The 21,543-nt window shown below is 47.6% G+C and overlaps 6 protein-coding genes across 6 annotated transcripts; 2 read left to right on the top strand and 4 right to left on the bottom strand.

The window, feature by feature from the left end:
• Positions 1-589: 589 nt before the first annotated feature.
• N7462_009076 (uncharacterized protein) lies at positions 590-1,441 on the bottom strand (the record flags this gene model as incomplete). The annotated part of the gene is made up of 1 exon (XM_057080790.1): positions 590-1,441. One exon carries the CDS (start codon positions 1,439-1,441, stop codon positions 590-592), a length of 852 nt encoding a protein of 283 aa, XP_056931118.1.
• Positions 1,442-3,197: 1,756 nt separating this feature from the next.
• N7462_009075 (uncharacterized protein) lies at positions 3,198-4,970 on the bottom strand (the record flags this gene model as incomplete). Its single annotated transcript, XM_057080789.1, has 1 exon — positions 3,198-4,970. One exon carries the CDS (start codon positions 4,968-4,970, stop codon positions 3,198-3,200), a length of 1,773 nt encoding a protein of 590 aa, XP_056931117.1.
• A 1,177-nt stretch (positions 4,971-6,147) lies between these two features.
• N7462_009074 (putative ATP-dependent RNA helicase (Hrh1)) lies at positions 6,148-8,673 on the bottom strand (the record flags this gene model as incomplete). Its single annotated transcript, XM_057080788.1, has 2 exons — positions 6,148-6,477; positions 6,556-8,673. 2 exons carry the CDS (start codon positions 8,671-8,673, stop codon positions 6,148-6,150), a joined length of 2,448 nt encoding a protein of 815 aa, XP_056931116.1.
• Positions 8,674-9,219: 546 nt separating this feature from the next.
• N7462_009073 (NADH(P)-binding domain-containing protein) lies at positions 9,220-9,967 on the bottom strand (the record flags this gene model as incomplete). Its single annotated transcript, XM_057080787.1, has 2 exons — positions 9,220-9,356; positions 9,415-9,967. The coding sequence occupies 2 exons, from the start codon at positions 9,965-9,967 to the stop codon at positions 9,220-9,222; spliced, it is 690 nt and encodes a 229-aa protein (XP_056931115.1).
• Positions 9,968-14,721: 4,754 nt separating this feature from the next.
• Positions 14,722-15,369, top strand: N7462_009072 (cytochrome P450; the record flags this gene model as incomplete). Its single annotated transcript, XM_057080786.1, has 2 exons — positions 14,722-14,872; positions 14,981-15,369. The coding sequence occupies 2 exons, from the start codon at positions 14,722-14,724 to the stop codon at positions 15,367-15,369; spliced, it is 540 nt and encodes a 179-aa protein (XP_056931114.1).
• Positions 15,370-19,407: 4,038 nt separating this feature from the next.
• Positions 19,408-21,450, top strand: N7462_009071 (uncharacterized protein; the record flags this gene model as incomplete). Its single annotated transcript, XM_057080785.1, has 5 exons — positions 19,408-19,535; positions 19,580-20,391; positions 20,439-20,589; positions 20,643-21,078; positions 21,136-21,450. 5 exons carry the CDS (start codon positions 19,408-19,410, stop codon positions 21,448-21,450), a joined length of 1,842 nt encoding a protein of 613 aa, XP_056931113.1.
• Between the last annotated feature and the right edge of the window lie 93 nt (positions 21,451-21,543).

Genomic DNA, 21,543 nt, shown 5'->3' with positions numbered 1-21,543 from the left:
CCATCATTTGCTAATGCTGAACTGCTCGTATCTCCTAGATCCCGTATGAGCTTTTAGGTTTGATGAATGCTTTGAAAGAGCTGCGCGACGCAAGGTAGACTGATGGGTGTTATCTGCCAATGATCCTCAAATCTAGCGGTAATGCTGGACACTCGACTTTGTGACGCTCTATTTCCCCTACCAGGACTCTATGAGTGCTCGCTACAGTGCGCAACGAGGAAGTCAACTCTAGAAACGTTTCTACAGAGAACTGTTATTTGTCAATTTCTTAATGCCATTGTATATAGTTTAGACTAATTACATTAGATTATCGTCCACTTGATGGTACCACTGAAAAGCATGAATTGAAATAGAAGATATCATCATCATGGCGTTGGCGTTCTTCCTCCTTCCCGTGAAAGCCATCAGGACTGAATCCCTCGCCTGTCAATATTTCAGTTCAACCCATTCACATCAATGTGGCCAGCTTCAAAGCACAATCATGGCGGCAGCATTGCAGACCCAAGATTTATTTGGTTCTTTGCGCCAATCCCATAAATTATATGCAGCGTTAGATATCTTGTTCAAACAAAAAGGGATAATGAAGAATTTAGCCCTGTAGCTCAAAAACCGGCCGTGCCTCATTTGCAGGCGCCTCAAAAACCTTTCCTGGCCATCGGTGCAGCTCTCCAACTTTGGGGTAAGTATCTTGCCTGGCCACTGGTACCGGCCTTTGTATGGGCTCTGGTACAGGCTTTTGTATGGGCTCTGACATCGATTTTTGTATAGGCGTTGGCATCGGCTTTTGTACGGGCGCTGGTGTTGGCTTTTGTATTGGCGCTGGTGTTGGCTTTTGTATTGGCGCTGGTGTCGGCTTTTGTATGGGCGCTGGCATCGGCTCCTGCTTTAGCCGTGGTTTCAGCGCTCGCGTTGATTCAGGCCTTGACTCTGGCTCCGGGGTGCCATATCCGCTATAGTCATCCATGTCGTCCTCGGTTGACTCTGATTTCTTCTTACGACGCATATAGAAGAAGGCTGCCAAAACGGCCACAGAGGCACACCCAGCGCCAACGCCCACTCCCACGCCAATCTTTCCATTAGTTGACAGGCCAGATTTCTGGCCACTGTCACTACTGTTGTTACTATCGCTTGCCGTGCTACCTGTCGAGAGAGGAAATGTGGTTTGGGTTGTGGATGGCAAGTTCGCCGTGGTAATACCTCCCCCTGTACTGGTACTGGAGGTTGTACTGGAAGAGCTCGTGGTAGTAGTTGAGGATGTCGAGGTCCCTTTGGTGAGGTTGAAGTTCCGACTGATGATAACTACATTCACATCATTGATATCCGACGCATTTCGGATCTCCAAGTGAAATATGTTGTTTGTCGTCAAGTCAAGCCCGGTAGTAACGTCCCAATCGTAGGAAGTGACCGTGCTAGCCATATCGGCTGTCAAGATTAGAATCATTAGAGGCACGCACGGCAACGCAGATAACGGAAACTGTGCCACATACTCTGTAGGAATTCATAGTCTTCTGTTTGGGCTTGCCATAGCATGAGGGAAGCGCTTTCAAATGTCGAAGTCCATTTCAAATTCACTGTATCTCCAAAGGTGTAAACTGGGTTATCTGCGTTTGAATCGCTAGAGCTTGCCGTCGCTGGGTTGGTGAAGCTTCCCGTATCTGCCGCGAGGCCGAAGCTGGATGCCAACAGCACGAGGAGAAAATAAACCCCCATCGACCTGAACTGGGCAAACAGGCCACTCATACATAGGTGCTCAAGTCCAGGAGGAGAGGAATGATTCGAAGACTTGGGGGAACGAGCAGTAATATGAGCGGCGTTGGGCAAAGGGCGTCTGTGGCCGCAATCCAACATGCTGAGCAGGGGTATTCGTTCGAGACCATGGCCTCCATAGCCACCTGTTGGAAACCGCCGCAACTGCTCTGGGTATAGTTGGGGCGCTTCTTACGGGCCCATCGCCATGTTTCACTTGGGCGCTTCCGGTGTTGGCCGCAGCGAGTGGGCAGGGGGCGCAGCGGATGATTGGCCCGCCGCCCACGGGTTGCTGTACAACTACTCAAGTACACCACCAACCAACGAGTTTAGAGGCGCTTAATGGCATTTTCTCGCCTCTCTTCGCTGAATACATGGGCCGTGTGGTCTGTGGTAGAACGTTGGGAGCAAGTTGAAACACGCTACCTGTATTCGGAGATCCGAACCCGATCTGCTGACAATCTAAAGAGATAAGCGCGAGGACGAGGATGATCATCCAATACGCATTCTGGCCCCCAGGGCATCAGTGCGAAGTGCTTTTCTTGGGCGAACATGTTCATACCAGATTCCAGATTGCGAGAATACCTTAAGTAATGAGATCTGCAACGGGTAGCCATAGTTAGGGTTCTGTGTTTCTCGCTTCCATGCAGGGCCAAAGGAAAATTCGAAGACCATGGTACTGTTATCAAGTGAAACCCGCGGCTTCTTGATTGGAAATTACTTGACATGGAGTACATGACCTCCAACGGGATACCCTTTGAAACGATCTCATTACCGTTGTACGGAAGTACATGTACATGTCAATGACAAGGCCGCAGCATCGTCGGTGCGAGAACTAAATGATCTTAGGTAGGGGCAGCCTGTCTAGAAAGGAGTCCTATTCAGCTCATTCTCTGCCCACGGTATGCCATGTCAGGACCTACCAATCATTAGCGCCCATCTCCGTATCTCGGTTGTTACAGCCCCCGGTTGGGGTTGGTTCATGTTGGCCTGGGGCAAAAGCCTCATTCTCCTTTTGTCTTCATTGAGTAGCACCTGGCGACTAGTAATGGACTTAGATAGCTCATAGCGGACAATTTCCTCGCAAGATATGCATTTATTCCATTTTCCGGTTCAGATTCCATGAATCTGTACCGAGTTGAGGCGATGTATAATTTATCAACAGGCTATATGCAAAATGAACAAGAGCCGAGAGTAGCCAGACTCCAACAGTATCCCCAAAAGCCAAACACCTCATCCGCCATCTTGGAAGGAGGAGCTCCCAAAACCGACAGGCCAAGCACCTGTAAACCCCTCAGGGTATGAAATCTCCACAACTGACTGGCACCACCCCAACCAGCGCGAATATGTCGCTTCGTAATATTATTGATTTGTTCAAATCAAACGCCAATGTGCGTGTCCACAAGGAAAAAAAATGATAAGGAGGTTAAACTAAATATGTATATGTCAAATTATGCCTCACCCCAAGTGCCGAACCCCGCTCCAACACCGATCGCACTGTTACTATCCACGCTCCCACCGATATCCCAATAATTCCGGCTGGATCCAGTCAGTGTACGACGACTAGAGATCGCCGACAACTTGCTCTGGCTTGCACAGCTGGAGCTGGGACGGCGGATGTGAGTGCGGGCTAGTGGGGCGGAGAGACCAGCGGGGCCCGACACGCCAGAGTATTGAGAAGCACGGCGGGGTTGGTTCTGGGAACGGGAGTGGGCACGAGCGACGAGGGGATGATGTTGGCGGATGATGGCGGCGCGACGCGAGGCGTCTTGGGTATGGCGGGGCGAAGAGTTGGACGTGTAGTTGTCGTTGGTCATGTAGCCGCGGCGACCGAAGCGCGTGCGGAGATACCGGAAAACCATCATGACATCCAAGCCACGCTCCCAATATTGTTGTTCCTGCTGCAGCCGGGTAGATTCAGAAACGGGTTCTGGGCTAATAGGATCATCATCTTCGATACCCCACTGCGCCTCATGTTCACGGTTCGCATCACCGATGGTTGGTATGAAGTGGGGAGAGGGCATAGAATCGGTCGCAGGTGTATCAACGGACGTTTGCGTCGTGGGTTCGCACAGTCGCTGAGAAACTCCACTCTCGGCGAGACGGTCGAGTGACATGCCTGCATATTCACTCGAAACATCCTTGGTCATCTGGTAATATGTAGTGAAGGCACCGGGATGTTCACAAATCTGGTGCACTAGAATTCCCAACTCATGGGCGATTCGCTGCAACACCTGGGTCTGCCATAAGGGTGCATCGACATGAGAGGGTTCAGGTTCCTGCGCGAGTACCGTTTCCATATCAAGCTCTTCGGCCTGGCCATCGGATATCGCCTCCGATGGTAGGGACTCGCCCAGAATCACCGATAGTAAAGTATCATCGATTCCGATCAGATCACGGATGACCTTTCGTGTGATGCGGCGCCAGAAAGACTCGTCGTCAATCTCTGCATGAGGCTCAGCTGAGGCGGTCTCAGAGGGCATCGCCGAGACACCAGATGGCGAAGAATGGGCGATCGAGCGCGGAATCGTGGATTGACTCGCGTGACTCGATCGCCGGCGACGTGTCTCACGTTCAATCTCCTGTAGAAATGCCCGACTCTGGTCCATCCGCCACTGTTCAATGCGGTGCCATCTGTCTCGCTCCACGTCGGCCTCGCCTTCGTCGACCGTATCAAGGTACCGTTGCACGCTAGACCGACGACGATGAGTGGGATAGCCTGACTGCCGCCGTTGTGGATTGTATTGCTCGTGCTGCCACAGCTGCTCCTGGGCCAGCAGGCTCGACGCCTGAAAGCTCCCCAATCCATCATGAGCGGGCAGCATTGCCGGTGGCCCTTGTTCCATTCGTGCGGGGGAGACTGGGGACAACGATGGGGCACGAAATGCCTGTAGCCCGTCGTCCAAGCTATCCAGCTCGGTCCCGTCCTCATCGAGTTGATCATCCAAGGCCTCGTCATGATATGCCTCTCCTTCCTGGCCTGCTGCAGATCGCGTCGCTGTTCCAAAGGAACCAAAGTCACTCAGACGTGAAGCTCCCACGGTCCGAGTGTGCTCCGTCGAGGTCGTATGCGTGCGTGCGGTCGGCGAGAAGAGTACCCATTGTGTCGTGTCGTCCTCTTGCTGTTCGGTGGGCGATGGAGGGATGTCTATCGGCGGCGGGCGCTGGGGAGTAGAGTAGGAGGTTCGGCGGCGAGGAGCTTGGGTTGGGACGCGAAAAGCCATGATCACAGATCACTACCCCCGACTCGCCGATTCGGGGGTTGTTGGGCAGATAAGCGGCGAGAGATGGAGTGGATACCTTCCCCGCAACAAGAGAGACCGCGTGTGCGGTCACGAGCGGAGATCCCAGCAAGGAGGGACTGTGATGGACCTTTCTCGGAGCTTACCACCGAGAGGAAAGCAAAATGAAGTTGATATAGGGTAAAATGGTGGAAAGTGGTTGGAAAAAAGGCCCCAGGGCGTTGGGGGTGGATGATGATGCGTTGATAACAGGTGACGATAAGGCGGTGGGCCGGATGATGCAAGTCGCGAGGTCGGACCACTGGAGGTAACTTACTAGGCCAGCCTGGGAATCAAGGAACAGCCGAGAAACTGGTGGGCAAAGTGAATACTCCCTCTCTGGGCTATCTTGTGGCGTTTATGAGGAAGGGAGATAAAACAGGTGCCCTGGCTTCCGGATGCATCGACAGCGCAAATCAGCACAAAATGTGACTGCTCGCGTGAGATTTCCCTCATATCACATCCACCAGAACATGCTATGTTAATCGCGTGCGAGCATGTATGGATGGACTGTGGCTCATGCCACTTACATACAGTAGTCAATACACTAGTTCAAAAAATCACCTTGTCCCAAGTAACCAGGATACAGGGACTCTGTCTACGTTTTAGGATGGCCCCCTGTTCTAGAGTATTGGGAGTAGCAGTAGACGTTGGCCCCATTCCACGCTGTGCATGCGACTGAGACTTCAGCCCCCGACTGTACATGATGATGGTTCGGTATTGTTTTCCATGATTATGCCCTTGTTTCTCCGTGTCTGACGTGGAAGCTACTCAGTGGCAAAAGGGATCGACATCCGCTCGCTTATAGTGGACGAACAAAACGGGTCAGGCCGTACGCCCCGTACAGATATGCTGATCGTTTCATTTCCGTCTCCGATCAGGATCGACCATTAGCCTGAACGAGGCCGGGGATATGAGGGGCTAGGAAAAGGGGGGGGGGTAATTTATCCGACACGATAGGGACAGATCTCATAGACACCACTGTGTAAATCAACTAGAGAAAAGGGGATACATTGTATATGGCTCATTCAGGGGTATAGAATATACACAGCGCTCGAGAAATCAGACATGGTAGACCAGGTCACAATGCAAGAAAGAAAAGGAGAGAGGCCTGCCTCGCTCATCCAGCCAAGGCTTCGCCGACCCAATCCATCTGCACAGCACTTACTCCACGCGCATAACTGCGATTCGTAAATACAAACTCGTTGTACATGATTGCCTCCACTTTCTTGCCGAAAATAACACTGGACGGATGGATCGCAACGGTTTGGTTCCCCACCACCGTCCGATAGCTGCCATCCGGGACCAGGCGGGCGGTGTTCGTCGCAAAGCCGCAGAGGAAGCTCTGCAGGATAAGATCGGGTGAAGCGTCGGTGGTGTGATCGCTGCCGTCATCGCGAGGCAGGAGTTTAGCCTGGCGGCATTGCGTGCGCAGTTGCTTGCGCACATCCTATCGAAGACGGGTTAGGAAACGGCTTTTCCAAGGGGGGCGGGGGCTACTTTTCGGTGAGGAGAGAGAACAACTTACCATCACCGACTGCATGGCCCGATGGGACACAAGGTGCCGTTCGGCCCAGGCCTTCCGGTCGACATTCTCGGCTGCATAGGCCCGTACCGTTGCCAGCATTGTCAGATGATCGCCTTCACGTCGATAGAGGTCCCGTCGAGCGGCTTCAGCGGCTTCTTTCTTTTCCTCCGAGTTCGTGTTAAGGAAGATGTTCTCCACACTCAGGCATGAGATGATATCGATCACATCTAGGAGACAATCCACGCCATTCTCGGCGGCAGCTAGAAGGACTCGTCCCAGGGTCGGAGTAAGCGGTAACTTGGCAAGATGTCGGCCAACATCGCTAATGCGACCGTCGTCCTCGAGCGCATCGATACTCAGGAGACCCAGAAGGGCCTTCTCGAGCGCTTCACGCGGTGGGCGAGTCAAGAATGGAAATCGAACGATATCGTCCACCCCGCGGGCTTTCATGTTGAGTAGCGCTTGGCTCAAATCACACCGTAGAATCTCGGGAGTGTTGGTTTCATCCAGGGCCAAGTAGTCCTTTTCGGTATACAATCGGAAGCACTGGCCAGGAGCTTCACGACCTGCACGACCTTTTCGCTGGATTGCAGCGGACTTGGAGATAGGCTTGACGAGCAGCGAATCAAGACCTAGACGAGTGCGGAATTGCTTGACCTTAGCCTTGCCACAGTCCACCACGTAGCGCACACCAGACACAGTGACAGACGTTTCGGCGATATTGGTGGCCAGCACAATCTTGCGCGTCCGAGGTGGAGCAGGCATAAACACGCGCTGCTGCGCAGCCTGAGGTAGAGCAGCAAAAAGTGGGAGAACCTGGATCTTGGGCAGTGATGGATCCATTCCAATGGCGTATTCATTGACCAGATGCTCGAGAGCTTCCACAGTTTCCTGTCCAGTCAAGAAAACCAAAATATCACCGGGCATAGGTTCTTTGTAATGGATCTGGTAAATGATCTTCAGAGCGGCATCGACAAAATCATGTACTGGCTCAGGGGAGTAGATAGTCTTGACGGGGAATTGTCGACCTTTGATATGGCATAGTGAAATCTCTTTGGGTGCCTCGTTGTTCTTCACCCCGTTTGTGGTGCCATTCGTAATCTGCTTCTGTTGCTGCTCCTGCTTGAAACCTTCTTGGAAGAACCCAAGCAGACTCTCCATATCAGCCGTAGCACTCATGACAACGACCTTGAGCGGGATTCCACCGCGTCCCTCACACTTCCCAGAGACCAAGTTGCGTATGAAACCAGTTACTAAATCCACATTGACTCCACGCTCGTGGACTTCGTCAACCACCACCGCGCTATACTTGGTCAACCAAGGGTCGTGCAACATTTCTTGCAGCAGCATTCCCTCGGTCAAAAACTTCACTCGGGTACTTGGAGATGTTGAAGTATCAAATCGCACCGCATAGCCGACTTTACTGGCGGGTGATGAAGAACCAAGCGGTGTGCCCATCTCTTCTGCAACACGCCGAGCAAGGGAGATGGCGGCCACTCGACGGGGTTGGGTGATGGCGATGCACCCACCGACCGTGATTGATTTCTCCGTTCCATCCTCCCTCTTGATTTTGGTGGGCGTCGGTCGGCACCAAAATTCGTTCACCAGGAACTGCGGGATCTGGGTACTCTTTCCACTACCCGTTTCACCCACCAGCAGCATCACATCTTGTTCCCGAAGCTTCTTGCGGATTTCATCGGCATGTGCAAATATCGGAAGTTTCTTGCGTAGTTCATAAAGGACACTGGCCTTTTCGCGGAGGGAGGAGAAATTGGTTTTGTTATCGGTCAAGGGTCTGGCATTTGGCTTCGACTTCGGCTTTGGCTTGGATACTGGGACTCCATTTGAAGCAGGTTCCGGGTCATCAATCACCGGTATCTCTGGCGCAGAGAATTCTGTAGCTGGGGCAAATTCCTGGGTCGAAGTATCGGTCTGAAGAGTTTCGTTTTCACGTTGCGACTGACGTTCCTCGGCGACGTCGTCGCGCTTCCGCTTTTTGTTGCGCTTTTTCTTCCGGCCAGGCTCCTCGGCAGGGATTACCTCGACCGGAGATTTGATTGAATTCTTAGAAGACTCCTCAACGGAATCGTCGAAGTGTGTGTGTACCTTCTCAGGCATGATGGATGGGCGTCAATGCGAAGAATCCCCTCGTAAATCCGCATCGCCGCGTCCCGAAAATTTTCGCTTATCGGGCTTATCGATAAGCGCGTTTGTTCTCCGCTTTGGCATCGCCTAGATTTCCTAGGCAAGTAGATCAATACTAGGCAAACAAGGCGTCCATGCCAGTCAATTCTTCGGTCGGCTTTGAAACTGGTCTCTGGATATAATTCCCTTTATGATCTTGGTTCTGGCTCTGGCTATAACTTATTATATTATTGAAGAATAGTGGGCCTGCCTGCCTTACTACCCGGCCTCCCGGCCTATTTAGCCTCGCTTTGTTGTATATTAGATTTTTAAGACACACATATCTCCCTATGCTCATTCTGCGGATAAAGTGGAGTGATGGAATTGATCGTGGTGAAATGAAAGAGACCTAGTGCGGCCGACTGAATAGTCTCAGATGATTAGAGTTGAGATTACATTGAATATAGAAACACATAACTAGAAAACCTGAGAGAGACTTTGATAAATAGTGTGTCTGGGCATGATACCCTGCTGCCAGATTTACTGTTTCCACTCTTCTCGACCAAGTCGGACAATGTCCGCCTGTTCAAGCACCCAATATTTGGATGGTGCTTTTCCCTCCTCGGCCCTTTGCACCGCAGCAACGGCTGCTCGGCCAATGATGGTTTGATCTTGACCTGCATTATATGTATTAGATCGACAGGTCATAGGCGATTATTGATCAGAGGTTCATACCAATCCAGTCTTGGGCACCTTGGCCTAGCTTGTTCAGATTTCCAATAATGTACTCGAACACTGGAGCCTTGGCCGTCTCTCGCCCGAGGATCATTCCGGGTCTGAGAATAATAGCCTGCTCGAAACCAAGCTCCTTGATCGCATCCTCCACTCCGACCTTCATCTTCGAGTATGGTACATAACCTGAGAGAAATCCGCGGGTTCCAGCACTTGAGATGTACACGTAGGTCTTTACTCCAGCTTCTTTGGCTGCTTTGGCATTCTCAATGCACAGGTCATGATCAATCTTCCACTGGTTCTGAATACCCCCAGCTGCGGCTCTGGTGGTGCCGACCGCGTTGAAAACCACAGAGGGCTTCGGAGATAGAGCTGAGATCGTGCTGCCCCATTTTGCCGTATCACCCTCCTCGATCGCTTGTAGCTTGGGAGACTGTGTTTTGGGAAGTCTCCTTGAGACCGTCTTGACAGATGAAAACGCGTCTGACGCCAAGAGTGTAGCTAGGATCTGGGAGCCCACTGCTCCCGTGGAGCCAAATACTGCTGCAGTAGTCATAATAGCAAAAGGATGCAGATAAAGGGGAGTAATATTGCCAAGAAGGGGAGTTGTTTGCCTATGATGTAGGTTGGATGTGGCAGATATCGTTGCCTCAGGCTGCAGTTGTGGCTTATCCACATGTGCGGAGACTACAGTTCAGTGGGCGCCCACTGAGCGGTGGGTAGGCGCCGCACTGGAATGTATGCCTGAGGCTCACTGCAAGTGAGGTTTCTGCCAAGGAGAACGCAGTTCAGTGGGCGCCCACTGAGAGCTCAGTAGGCCGCGCTAAAATAGTTAGGTAGGCTGTGCACCCAAAAACCTATCAAAAACCACGTGACCTTTGAAATGTTTCGTAACCAGGGAAATTATATTCCGAATTGAAATATTTGTATTTATAAATTTCGTACCCGAAACTACCTTGCCTTGTATACCTTTATCTTCTCCTTAGCAATTCACTAAGATCCCGATAGCAGACTACTAATCTAGCTGGTATAAATACCGGCTTTCGAGAATTAGTGTTAGAGAATAACTACTTGTACAGGGTAGAAAGCCTGTCGACTAGGTAGGAAGATAAACGTCAAGTAAGGAAAGCAAAACACTGTTTCTTGCTATCATGGATCTCTCTATTGTTACGCGCTGCTAACTAGTTAACGTAAAATGTGCGTTATCGTAACGTACCTCTCTCGTTTTCTCTGACGATCTATCTCGTAATCGTACTATTATCTACTCTAGCCTTACACGGGCTCGGACCTATAGAGTAGACCGAAGACGTATATAGTTAAAGGGCGCCTAGTTAACGTGTTTCAGTAGTGAGTCGCCACTATGTTACGCGCTGCTAACTAGTTAACGTAAAATGTGCGTTATCGTAACGTACCTCTCTCGTAGTCTCCGACTGTCATATGATATTGCAACATGAAGCTATTCCCAACTTCACGCCTCAGGTGTCAACTAGACACCTTATCGGTCAGGCTTCGTCATGACAGCCCCACGTCTCCCCAACAAGGATGCATGACCTACAAGACCCTGAGGGTTCGGTGCCCTTCCATTAGGGATTCGTGGACCCCTCTTCTCTGTAGCCTTTGCTTATCTCTGACACATGGGGGCCACGTCAGACCGCATGTTACAATGTGATCCATCGTCTTTGCTTGGTCATGTGGGAAAAGTGTTGAAGCTTGTACATAAATTGAGGATTATGGAGAGATCCATGATAGCAAGAAACAGTGTTTTGCTTTCCTTACTTGACGTTTATCTTCCTACCTAGTCGACAGGCTTTCTACCCTGTACAAGTAGTTATTCTCTAACACTAGGTAAGCAGGCTAATAGCTATTTATAGGTCTAAAAAGGATACTAGCGAGCTTATAAATATAGAAAGGTATAATTACAACTACTAAGCTTCCTAGGCCTACTAGATCTAGGCGCTAAATTAACTATATATTATTATGTATAGCGTTGAATAGTATTATATATCGTCTTCGGATCGTATATAAAATCACGTGCTAGCTATACTCTAGATATACCGTTATTAGTAGTATATACTATTGCTAAACGCTAGTTAGGGGTAAGCTCACCTTTTTTTCTTCGCTTTTTAGTAGTTTCTGCTAGGCTATCTAGCATTTTAAGGTTGTAGGATAAAGAAAAAAAAATAGGGTTGATGGTTGATATAGTAATGGAAAGTAGGGTTGGGAAAAACTTTTGAAACGCTACTGTAACTACACTAGATTAGCTAAGTAATTATTGAAGAGTCACATATATTTGTGTGACGAAAGATCAATCCTGTAGGCTGAGAAAATAATTCTGTTTGGCCAGTGATCTTTAAACAAGAGGAAAGCATGAGGCATACAAAAACTAGTAGCTGAACTGCTCTAAACGTGAAGAAGCTATTTTTGATCGTTTATGCTTTGTCTTGTATTCATTAATTGAATTTTGCTTTTCTGAACCCTGATTATTCACCTGCAAGACGCTATCCTCAGGAGTCGATCCTTGGTGGGAGACTTCGGGAGTAGCTCAGGAAAAATACAATTAGAGTCCACGGGTTTTGCAGCGAGATAGGGCTAAAAGAAGGCTGGTTGGAAAAGAAGGATGATATCTGCCGTACAAGCAGCAAAGTTGGTGACGACCTTTACGCAATCGGCACAATCCTAGCGCCGTAAAATAGGCTCGAATGGTCTTAAACTAAGATATCGCAAGATCCTCAAGGAATAAGTTGTACCTTATCAGCAGCATCGAACGGTCAACCCTCGGTGGGAGGATCTCTGATGTTGGTATCCTCTTACCACCTGCCCATATCTCCAGCCGCAGCTGACCGCTTATGACGAGCTTTTCCGGTCCTGTCTTTCCTGTCCTTTCTTTCCTGTCTCTCTGTGTCGGATTCTTAATTTTGCTAATTCTCTTTAATTAATATGTTGAGTTTGACAAATCTAAGAATTGGCTGTTCAAGATGATTTTGTACTTTGAAGGTCCAATTCCAATATAGCGAGATCATCCATCAATGATTATCTTATACATCAACGGAACAAAGGCATTGTGAAATAAGTAAAGACTTTCTGATCAAAGAAAAATCACCACTCAATCCAGGTATGCGTGGAATACCTTGGCCACCATCTGCCACTTCCCATCCACTTTAGCCAGGGATATAAAGTCTGTATACTCGTATTCTGGCGCTTGGATATCCATCTCACACTTAACAACAGCGGTGCTTGGCGTCATTCCAATAATACTCAGATGAGCCACGAACTGAGGAGGCTCCTTCTGAGAATCTATGTAATTAAAGATTAATTTCACGGAGCCTTCTTGGAACTTCCCCTCGATATATCCATATACACTAGCGGTGTCACGAAAGCCGGTGGCAGTGTAGGCCGTATCTCCAAGTCACATTCCCTGCACGTAGATATTCGCGACCTCGAGAACCTCGTCATACTGTCTTGCAGGAATGGCTTTAAGTCCTCTTGACATTATAAAATCTATTCATAGCTTATTTTCAGTGAAATACTTGCCAGAAATAAGTTCTTAGACTGAATTGGCAGATACCTTTTTCTCTTTGCTTGTCACTATTGACCAAAATATGTGTTGACTTTAAAAGTATCTTGAAGGGACTTAGACTTAGACCAGAGAGTTTTGCGGAGAAGTGTAGCTCCAATATATTAGAAATAAAGCATATATATTGATTGATTGATGCATAGGGAATAGACTGAGACGTGGCTCCAAAAAATCAACACTGCTTCAAAAAGAAGAAAAAACGGATTTAATGGTTTGAGCCGAAGATAAAAACTCATGGTGGATAGTATTACCATCTCTGCCACAGATTGGTAGCACAAACCCTTTCGTGCGATTGCTGACTTGTACCCCACTATTCCCTCGATATCTCCAACCTACTGCGCTTGAAGTATTTATTCCATTCAAAATATAGTATATTTTAGTTCTACCCCCGTTTAAATTAAATTTTTGATTCAAATCTGCTTCCACGTCATCTGTTATTTCTGGTCATAATCTCGCTAAAGTGCTAACATGCAGACACACAACAAGCTCTTCTCAAAACCCAGCCCATTGTATACGATCTCGATTTGTGTGGTCGTTGCTGCGTCCATTCTAATACTTCTTGTTGTCGTGTCAGATGCAATCTGTGGACTGAAAAGAAGAAGAGCCTTTTCAAACTTCCCTCTGCTGAAGGAGGCAAGTTTATTGAGCTCTCGACTACGATGGAAACAGATGGAGGGTCGACTTCGCTTGGCAGAGATTACGAAGTATTACAGAAAGGTTAGCAAGTCTTTGGTTGTCGTGGTACTAAAATTATCGTGATTAATTCCAATTCGCCAATAGTATAGCAAGAATGGCAAACCATTCGCTATGCAGGACTATGGTATAGATACTGTGGTTCTTCCCGTCCAATGCGGAAAGGAGTATTATAATTTGCCAAGAGATAAGATGAGTTTTGTTCAAACAATCACCGATGCAAGTCAACATATGATAGAATTATTAGTCCTTGGAAGATCTGGAGTACTAACACACCCTAGTACCTGGTTTCGGAGAGAATACTGGACTTGAACTGGAAACTGCCAATGGACGCGATCCATAGTTCTATGAAAGCTGGTGCCTTTGGTAAGTACTATCTCTTGATGCGAATCAGCAGAAGTGTTAATGGTTATTCCTATTCCAGACAGTTTACTCCTTACAACATCAAATACAATTGATCATGTAATGCCTCTATTGCTCGGCCCATCAAGCGACCCTGGTAAGTATCAAATTTCTGAGATTCAGATAGCATTAGTTGTTGGCTTACCCGAACTTTAGGCTGGCATAAATCCAATGTTTTAGAGTTTATGACCTTGGCAAGCTCTCATACAAGTACTGCGACCGTATTTGGGCTCGATTATGCCAAAAATATGAATCTGAACGAGCGCCTAGCGTCTTGGACTAGTGATTTGATTCAACATATGGCGATTCGAAGGGATCATCCACAAATTCTTGGTCCACTCATTTGGCACTTTGCTCCGACATCTCGCAAATTAAGAGCAAAATTTGTAGATATCAAGAGGGAAATAATTCCTCTTATTCAATCACGGATTGCAGACCAGCAACACGACCTGGAAAATATCTCTGAAAGCCTCCTTGAGTCAATCATCAAACAGTCCTTCAGGAAAGGTCCACTAGATCCACGATGTGTGCTTCATACTGAAAGAAAGGATCTAGAAATGATTGCTGATCATGCAATCTTTTTTTACTTCGAGTCACATTCACCAATTGGCACGGTCGGAGCTGCTTTACTTTTACGCGCCATGACCCATCCAGAGTATATTGAACCGCTAAGGGAGGAAATAGAAGCGGGACTAAAATTGACTGAAAACAATTGGACTGTTGTTTGGAAACACACCCCTAAGCTAGAGAGCTTTACCCGGGAGACATTGCGCCTTAATCAACCTTCCCTCGGTTTGTGGAATCTGTTCTAGTTCTATTTCAAGCAAATTAGCTGATGAAACTATCTAGTGACTGGCTGTAGAACTCTTAAGAATCAAGCAGTAACAATTCCGTCAATAGGGCTCACCGTGAAACCTGGAACTTTGATCGCCTTGCCCACTCGCGATATTCTCCGCGATCCGGAGTTTTACCAGGAACCGGAGAAGTTTGACGGATATCGCTTTTATGACTTCTCATCCGAGACCACTGATCCCCTTGGTTCAGTCACACCCTCTGAGACCTGGTTACCTTTTGGTATCGGAATATCAGCATGTCCTGCGCGCAAACTTGGACTTCGCACTGCTCAGATGTTATTCGCAAAAACCTTGTTGGCATACGATATAGATTTCGCCAGTGACAAGGATCGCAAACTCGATCTGGAAGTTCTCCAAGCACTGGACCTCAGTCCTAATCCCCAAATCAACATGCGTGTTAGGGTTCGAATGGGCTTTTCGGACAAGGAGGAATGAAATTCGCGATGCCCTTTAAAGTTAGCTCACTACGAATTATTATTCAACCCGTTTATTCCATGGCGATCAGCGAGCAATTCCTGAATCCGGCCCTCGCTTTCAACTTTTGGGGCACCGTCAACCTTGCAGAATAGCTTTTGAGGATAGATAGTGACGACTTCTGACATTCCAAGCCTGTAAAAATACAATCCTGCATTTCTTTATTTATGAATGAAGAAAATAACACCTATGGCTACGATTTTTTTATTAGGCACCAGCAAGAAAAGGTGGTTTGAGATGCGATCGAGAGTGGTTATGATAAAGGCTGCAGATGTGGTCTCGTAGACCCCAATGGCAGGGAAGGCAATGCCACATCGCCACCACAGCTCGCCACCGTATCAAAAGAAGCATCTCCCACGCAGTATATCTCGGTGCCGTAAGTCGCTCGGCCGATATCCATCAGTACCGCCCAAAGTCCGTCAAACGATGTGAAAAGACGCTTTCCCTGGTCTTGATATCTTGACATCATTTGTTCTATAAACGATAGATGTTTTTTGATAATTTAGTATAGGAAGCCTCGCAGTATAGAGGTTGCCGTTCTATAATATTCAGACCTAGAATCGCAGAAGAAAAATGAGATTATACTATCACTACTAGAAAAATAATCCCTCTTTAGTAGCTCTTTAGTAAGTATCGTAGCTATTATAGATTTGCCGATTTCTGGATTTCCGTGTAGCTATAAGATATTTTGTTCTATATCGCTTACGGCTTTAGTAGGTCGAATCTAGGATTTGAGCTTGTTTAATTCTAAGAACTAGTCAAAGGTCCCTAGGGTACGGTTTCCTTTTGTCCGTCTCCGTATATTAAGATCTTCTTTAGGATCCGTGATAAATAGATTTATAAGATATACGTTATAGTTTTTTGCTTCTTTAATAGGCCTATAGAAGTAATTAGTAACTAAGCTGTAGTTTTAACCTATCTAAAACCCTGAATTCGAGTAATAAAACAATACTATCGAAGCTATACTCCTATAAAGACCGGTTTCGTTTCTTAAATTAGTATAAGAGGGCAACTACCTAGTATAGGCTACTTCTACGAAGGCCTAGTGAATAGATAGAAATATAAATCGAGCTATGAAAGAGTAGTTAGGTGTTAGAGAATAACTACTTGTATAGGGTAGAAAGCCTGTCGACTAGGTAGGAAGATAAACGTTAAGTAAGGAAAGCAAAACACTGTTTCTTGCTATCATGGATCTCTCTATAATCCTTAATTTATATACAAGCTTTAATACTTTCCCTTATAACTAAAGTAAAGACAATAGATTATATTATAATATACGGTCTAACGTAGCCTCTACGTAACAGAGGTAAGCAAAGGCTACAGGGAAGAGGGGTTCATAAATCCCTAATAGAAGGGCACCGAACCCTCACGGCCTTGTAGGTCATGTATCTATGTTAGGGAGAAGTAGGGCTGTCATGACGAAGCCTGACCGGTAAGGTGTCGAACTAACACCTGAGGCGTGAAGTTGGGAATAGCTTCACGCTGCAATATCATATGACAAGAACACTCGTCGGAAAATATCTACTTTTAAATCCTAGAAGAATTAGTAATTCTTAGCTATTTTAACATAAAATACCGTCGTTTTAAAGTAGTCTTCAACCCTATAGGGATCTTCTTCTTTGATAAGCGTTTAAGAAGTTTAAATCGGCGAAGAACTCGACAAATTCTTAACCTAGAAGGATTACTAGGTAAGCAGGCTGATAGCTATTTATAGGTCCAAAAAGGATACCGGCGAGCTTGCAAATATAGGAAGGTGTAATCACGACTACTAAGCTTCCTAGGCCTACCTAAACGAGGCGCTGAATCGAAGGTGTAGTCGTTTTGGTAGCGTTTAAAGACGTTATATATAGTCTTTACCGAACACCTAAAATCCTATGCTAGCTGAGCACGTGAAAAATTACCCTTTCTAATAGCATATATAATAGCTTAACGTTGAGCAGGGGTTAACTCACTATTTTTCTTACGATTACCACCAAAATCGGGGTGCCTAGATGCTATCTAGGTAGTTGTAGAAGGAAAGAAAATTATGTGTAGGTGGTTGGTGTGGTGATAGAAAGTGGGGATCGGAACAGACTTTTGAAACGCTATGTATATACTCACATAGGAGAGGTTGCGATCGTGGAAAATATTCTAGTCGGTAAGATTTAGAAGATTATTATCAGCTTCTAATGATTCGATTACCTAGGGAATCGGGCTTGTGTCAATAAGGTCTCTAATTCGAAAGCCGGTATTTATACCAGCTAGATTAGTAGTCTGCTATCGGGATCTTAGTGAATTGCTAAGGAGAAGATGAAGGTATATAAGGCAAGGTAGTTTCGGGTACGAAATTTATAAATACAAACATTTCAATTCGGAATGTAATTTCCCTGGTTATGAAACATTTCAAAGGTCACGTGGTTTTTGATGGGTTTTTTGGTGCACAGCCTACCTAACTATTTTAGCGCGGCCTACTGAGCTCTCAGTGGGCGCCCACTGAACTGCGTTCTCCACATGTGCGCTGTGACCCGTGTCTGTCAGACTCCGAGATTCCTATGGCCAGATGCACGTATCGTGCAGTGGGAGAAAAGAAGCCTTTGTCATCCATGAACCCACCTCGATATTCTGTAAGAATTCCATCAGCAAAAGCTTCCAGTTCCTTTTAACAACTACTATTCTCCGGTGCAAAAGGTAGTTATAATCAGAGCAATAGTAGTGATGAGAGAGGAGGCTGGTTATCGGAAGGCCGCTGAACGATGTTCTGCATAGACGAGCAGGGTCCGGGATATAGAGAAGTTCTAGATAGCGAATATCGCCGTGCGTTGAGATCGAAATCGTTCTATTCCAGCAATGCTACAACTCCCGCTGGCGTTAAGCCCATGTAACCAGAGACAAAATGCAAATTGTAACAACAACTACTATTATAATCTAGACGACATTAATCCGAAGACGATCCAAGCATCATCCTAAACCATGGATATACCCCTGTATATAAAGAGCTCCTATTCTTTCCTCTGCCATCCTGTGCCATCCCGTGCTATCCCGTGCCATTTAAAACACAAGTTTGGTTAGTAGGAGGCAGATGTCAGGCAAAAAGCCTTTCACCTGGGCAAGATACTATTTAGGAGGAGATCGTCGGACCCAGGGAGGTGGTAAGCGCCGAAGGAAATGCGAGCAGAAGTACGAGGCATAAATGTGCCCGGTGCCAGGAAGAAAGAGCCTAGACGATAACTGAGACTTCATATGTCAGTGCTTGGACCTCGTATTCCCAGTGGAGTTGCAGAGGAAACCTCGGGCGGCCAAGCTAGAGGTCAACCGTCCCCTTATATAGTTCCCAAATACTTGTACCATCATCGACCAATACAACCTGCAGATCCCCTGGAGACAAGACCACCAAGCGAAAAGGCCAAGAAACCAAAGTCACCGTTCTCTTTCATTTCGCCGACTGCCAATCTCAACCGTCTCTGCCGTGCAACCTCGACCCAGTTGATCTAGACTCGGTTGACGCATGCTTAGAGACTCGACGTATCCAAAATCGATCGCCCAATGAGCAGCGCCACCGCGCTACGGCCAGAGTTCGCGCTGCGAACGCAAAAATCGATAGACTCGGGCTACGCGCTGATCACCGAATGTTCTTCACGCCAACTGTTCTCTGACAGAACCCTGCCCTGCGCCATTGCATCATCGGCTCCGGATCGCCCCCGATCTCGTGGGGACCAGACGCGCCGCATCGATCGATCGGTCCTCTCACGGATTGTGACCTGTGAACAAAGCATGGACTTTGCCTCGCGTTCTTCTCACTTCTTGTCTAGCCTCCCTTGTCAATTTTTGCCTGCATAGTTGCTTTGTTCAAAACTAATTGCGGACGTAGACGATCAATTGATGCATCCATCAGCAGCATGCCTATTGGGTGGACGTGGATTAGGCTATTAAAGAAAAGCAGTGCTCCCAGACTTTTTCGCAACTGACAGTAGGATTTTTTCTTCTTCCTTCATTTTCTGTTCACCGGTCATTCTCGTCAATATGTCTCGAACAGAATTAAATGACGGGTTTTCGGGGTTCAATGTGGATAGTGAGTCGCTACGATCCTTCTCAGAAACTCTGCCCGATGAGTACCATGAATGGGTATCAGAATCTGGGAGAAACTCCCGGTAAGTAGCGGTCTGTACCGAGGGAAGTATTTTGCACTAATCAGATCGGATCGGTCCAGCAATGAGCAAATCCTGGACGATTTCCCTAACCCCCCTAGCAAGGCGAAAACCCTCGACGCCATTGCAGAGGAAAACACCTATTTATCCTCGCAGCCCGATCTACTCACACAGCCTGACGAACAAGCTTATCCAACCCCAAAACCTTCTATCAAGAATATGCGACGGACCGTCACAACCAACGAGCTTCCTTTGCTCCAGGAGCTCAATCCTTTCAATGGCGCAGAGGAGTTCAATCCTGTCAATGAAGAGGGCGCCTCCTATGACCTGATTGCGCCGTGGGACGGTGTCGACGCGCCACTTCATAAGCTCGAGCGTCTCTCGGATGTAATGTTTGGAACAGAGCATATGCTTCATATTCTCAATAACCCGCGATATCTCGCGCGATTTCGAGAGTTCCTCCTGGAAGAGCGGCCCCGTTCTATTTCCACACTTACATACTATCTGAATGCAGCCAAAGCACTGAAGGCATTAGAGTATGCCAATTCCCTAGTTCGACTCTCAATTGACATTCCGCCGCCGGCTGTTCAGATACTCCAGACCGACACAGATGCGGTAGGCGTCACCACAAACCAGATTCTCGAGCAGCGAGTCCAAGATGGTCTCAAAGCGCTGACAGCGGAAGAGCTACCTGCTTTCATCACATCCCGGTGTATCACTATCACTAGTAAGATCGTGGAAGAACGTGTGCGCGGAACATTGCCGATGAAGTTCCGAGATACTTCGAATGCGTTGGCTGAAGTCTTTTGCTTGACGGATCCGTCCCGTCCGGACAATCCAATCATCTTTGCATCGGAAGGTATGTATGGGCTATGAGTGACTTGAAATGTCATTAACATGATTTAGAATTCCACCGCACCACCCAGTATGGGATGGACTATGTCCTTGGCCGTAATTGCCGGTTCCTCCAAGGCCCCCAGACGAACCCTAACAGTGTCCGTCGAATCAGAGAAGCCTTAAATGCCGGAAGGCATCATTCTGAACTTTTTTTGAACTAGTATGTTTCCCCTGGAGCAGCATCTTTCTCGCAATAATACTAATATCAGCCAGCCGCCGCGATGGCTCTCCTTTCATGAACCTCCTACAATGTGCCCCTCTCTGCGACAGCAAGGGCAATGTCAAATACGTAATCGGTGCGCAGATCGATGTCTCTGGGCTCGCACTGGATGGGGCCCAGATGGAATCATTGATCGAGCTCCAATCTCGCTACCGCGATCCTGATGAGGAAAGTATCGCTGAGATGCCCGAGCCAGAACACAAGGACGAATTTCAACAAATGTGCGAGCTATTCAGTCCACGTGAACTATCCACCATTCAGGACCATGGCGGTGATCTCTTTCAGCCTTTGAATACTCGGGTCCCTTCGCGTACTAAACGCCACTGGCTTCAACGTGGAGGATCGATGGATAGCGAAACAGAGGCTATTCGTCTGCGTGATTTGAAATCGCCTTTATTGCGTGGTTCCTTAACAGGGGTCTATGAAAACGTGAGGCTGGTCGTGGGATGATCCTCTTGACATTGGCTAACCAGGTATTTCATCTAGTACCTCCTCGTCCGACCTTATCCCTCCCTCCGCATACTCTTTACTTCTCCTTCGCTCCAAATCCCTGGCATGCTACAGTCCTCATTTCTGTCGCGCATTGGCAGTACATCCGCCGTAAAGGAGGAATTGATGGCTGCGATGCAGCACGGCCGCAGCGTGACAGCCCGCATCAAATGGGTAACGCGCTTTAACACGGAAGGACGCAATCGTTGGGTCCACTGCACGCCTCTTTACGCAAGCAACGGCCAGGTTGGTGTCTGGATGGTGGTAATTGTGGACGATGACGACGAAGCAATCGTTAATTGGCGGAACTAATAACATTGCACATGCACTTGACATGATATTTGACCTTGTATATAGTTGATTCCCTGGCTCATACCACCCCTTAGTCAATCTCCCCCACTTCCC

The sequence above is a fragment of the Penicillium macrosclerotiorum genome (assembly GCF_028827735.1).
Source record: "Penicillium macrosclerotiorum strain IBT 26536 chromosome Unknown utg000008l_segment0_segment0, whole genome shotgun sequence".
Classification (NCBI taxonomy): Eukaryota; Fungi; Ascomycota; class Eurotiomycetes; order Eurotiales; family Aspergillaceae; genus Penicillium; species Penicillium macrosclerotiorum.
Note: the sequence above shows the minus strand (reverse complement) of the source record. Positions and strands in the feature narration are given on the sequence as shown.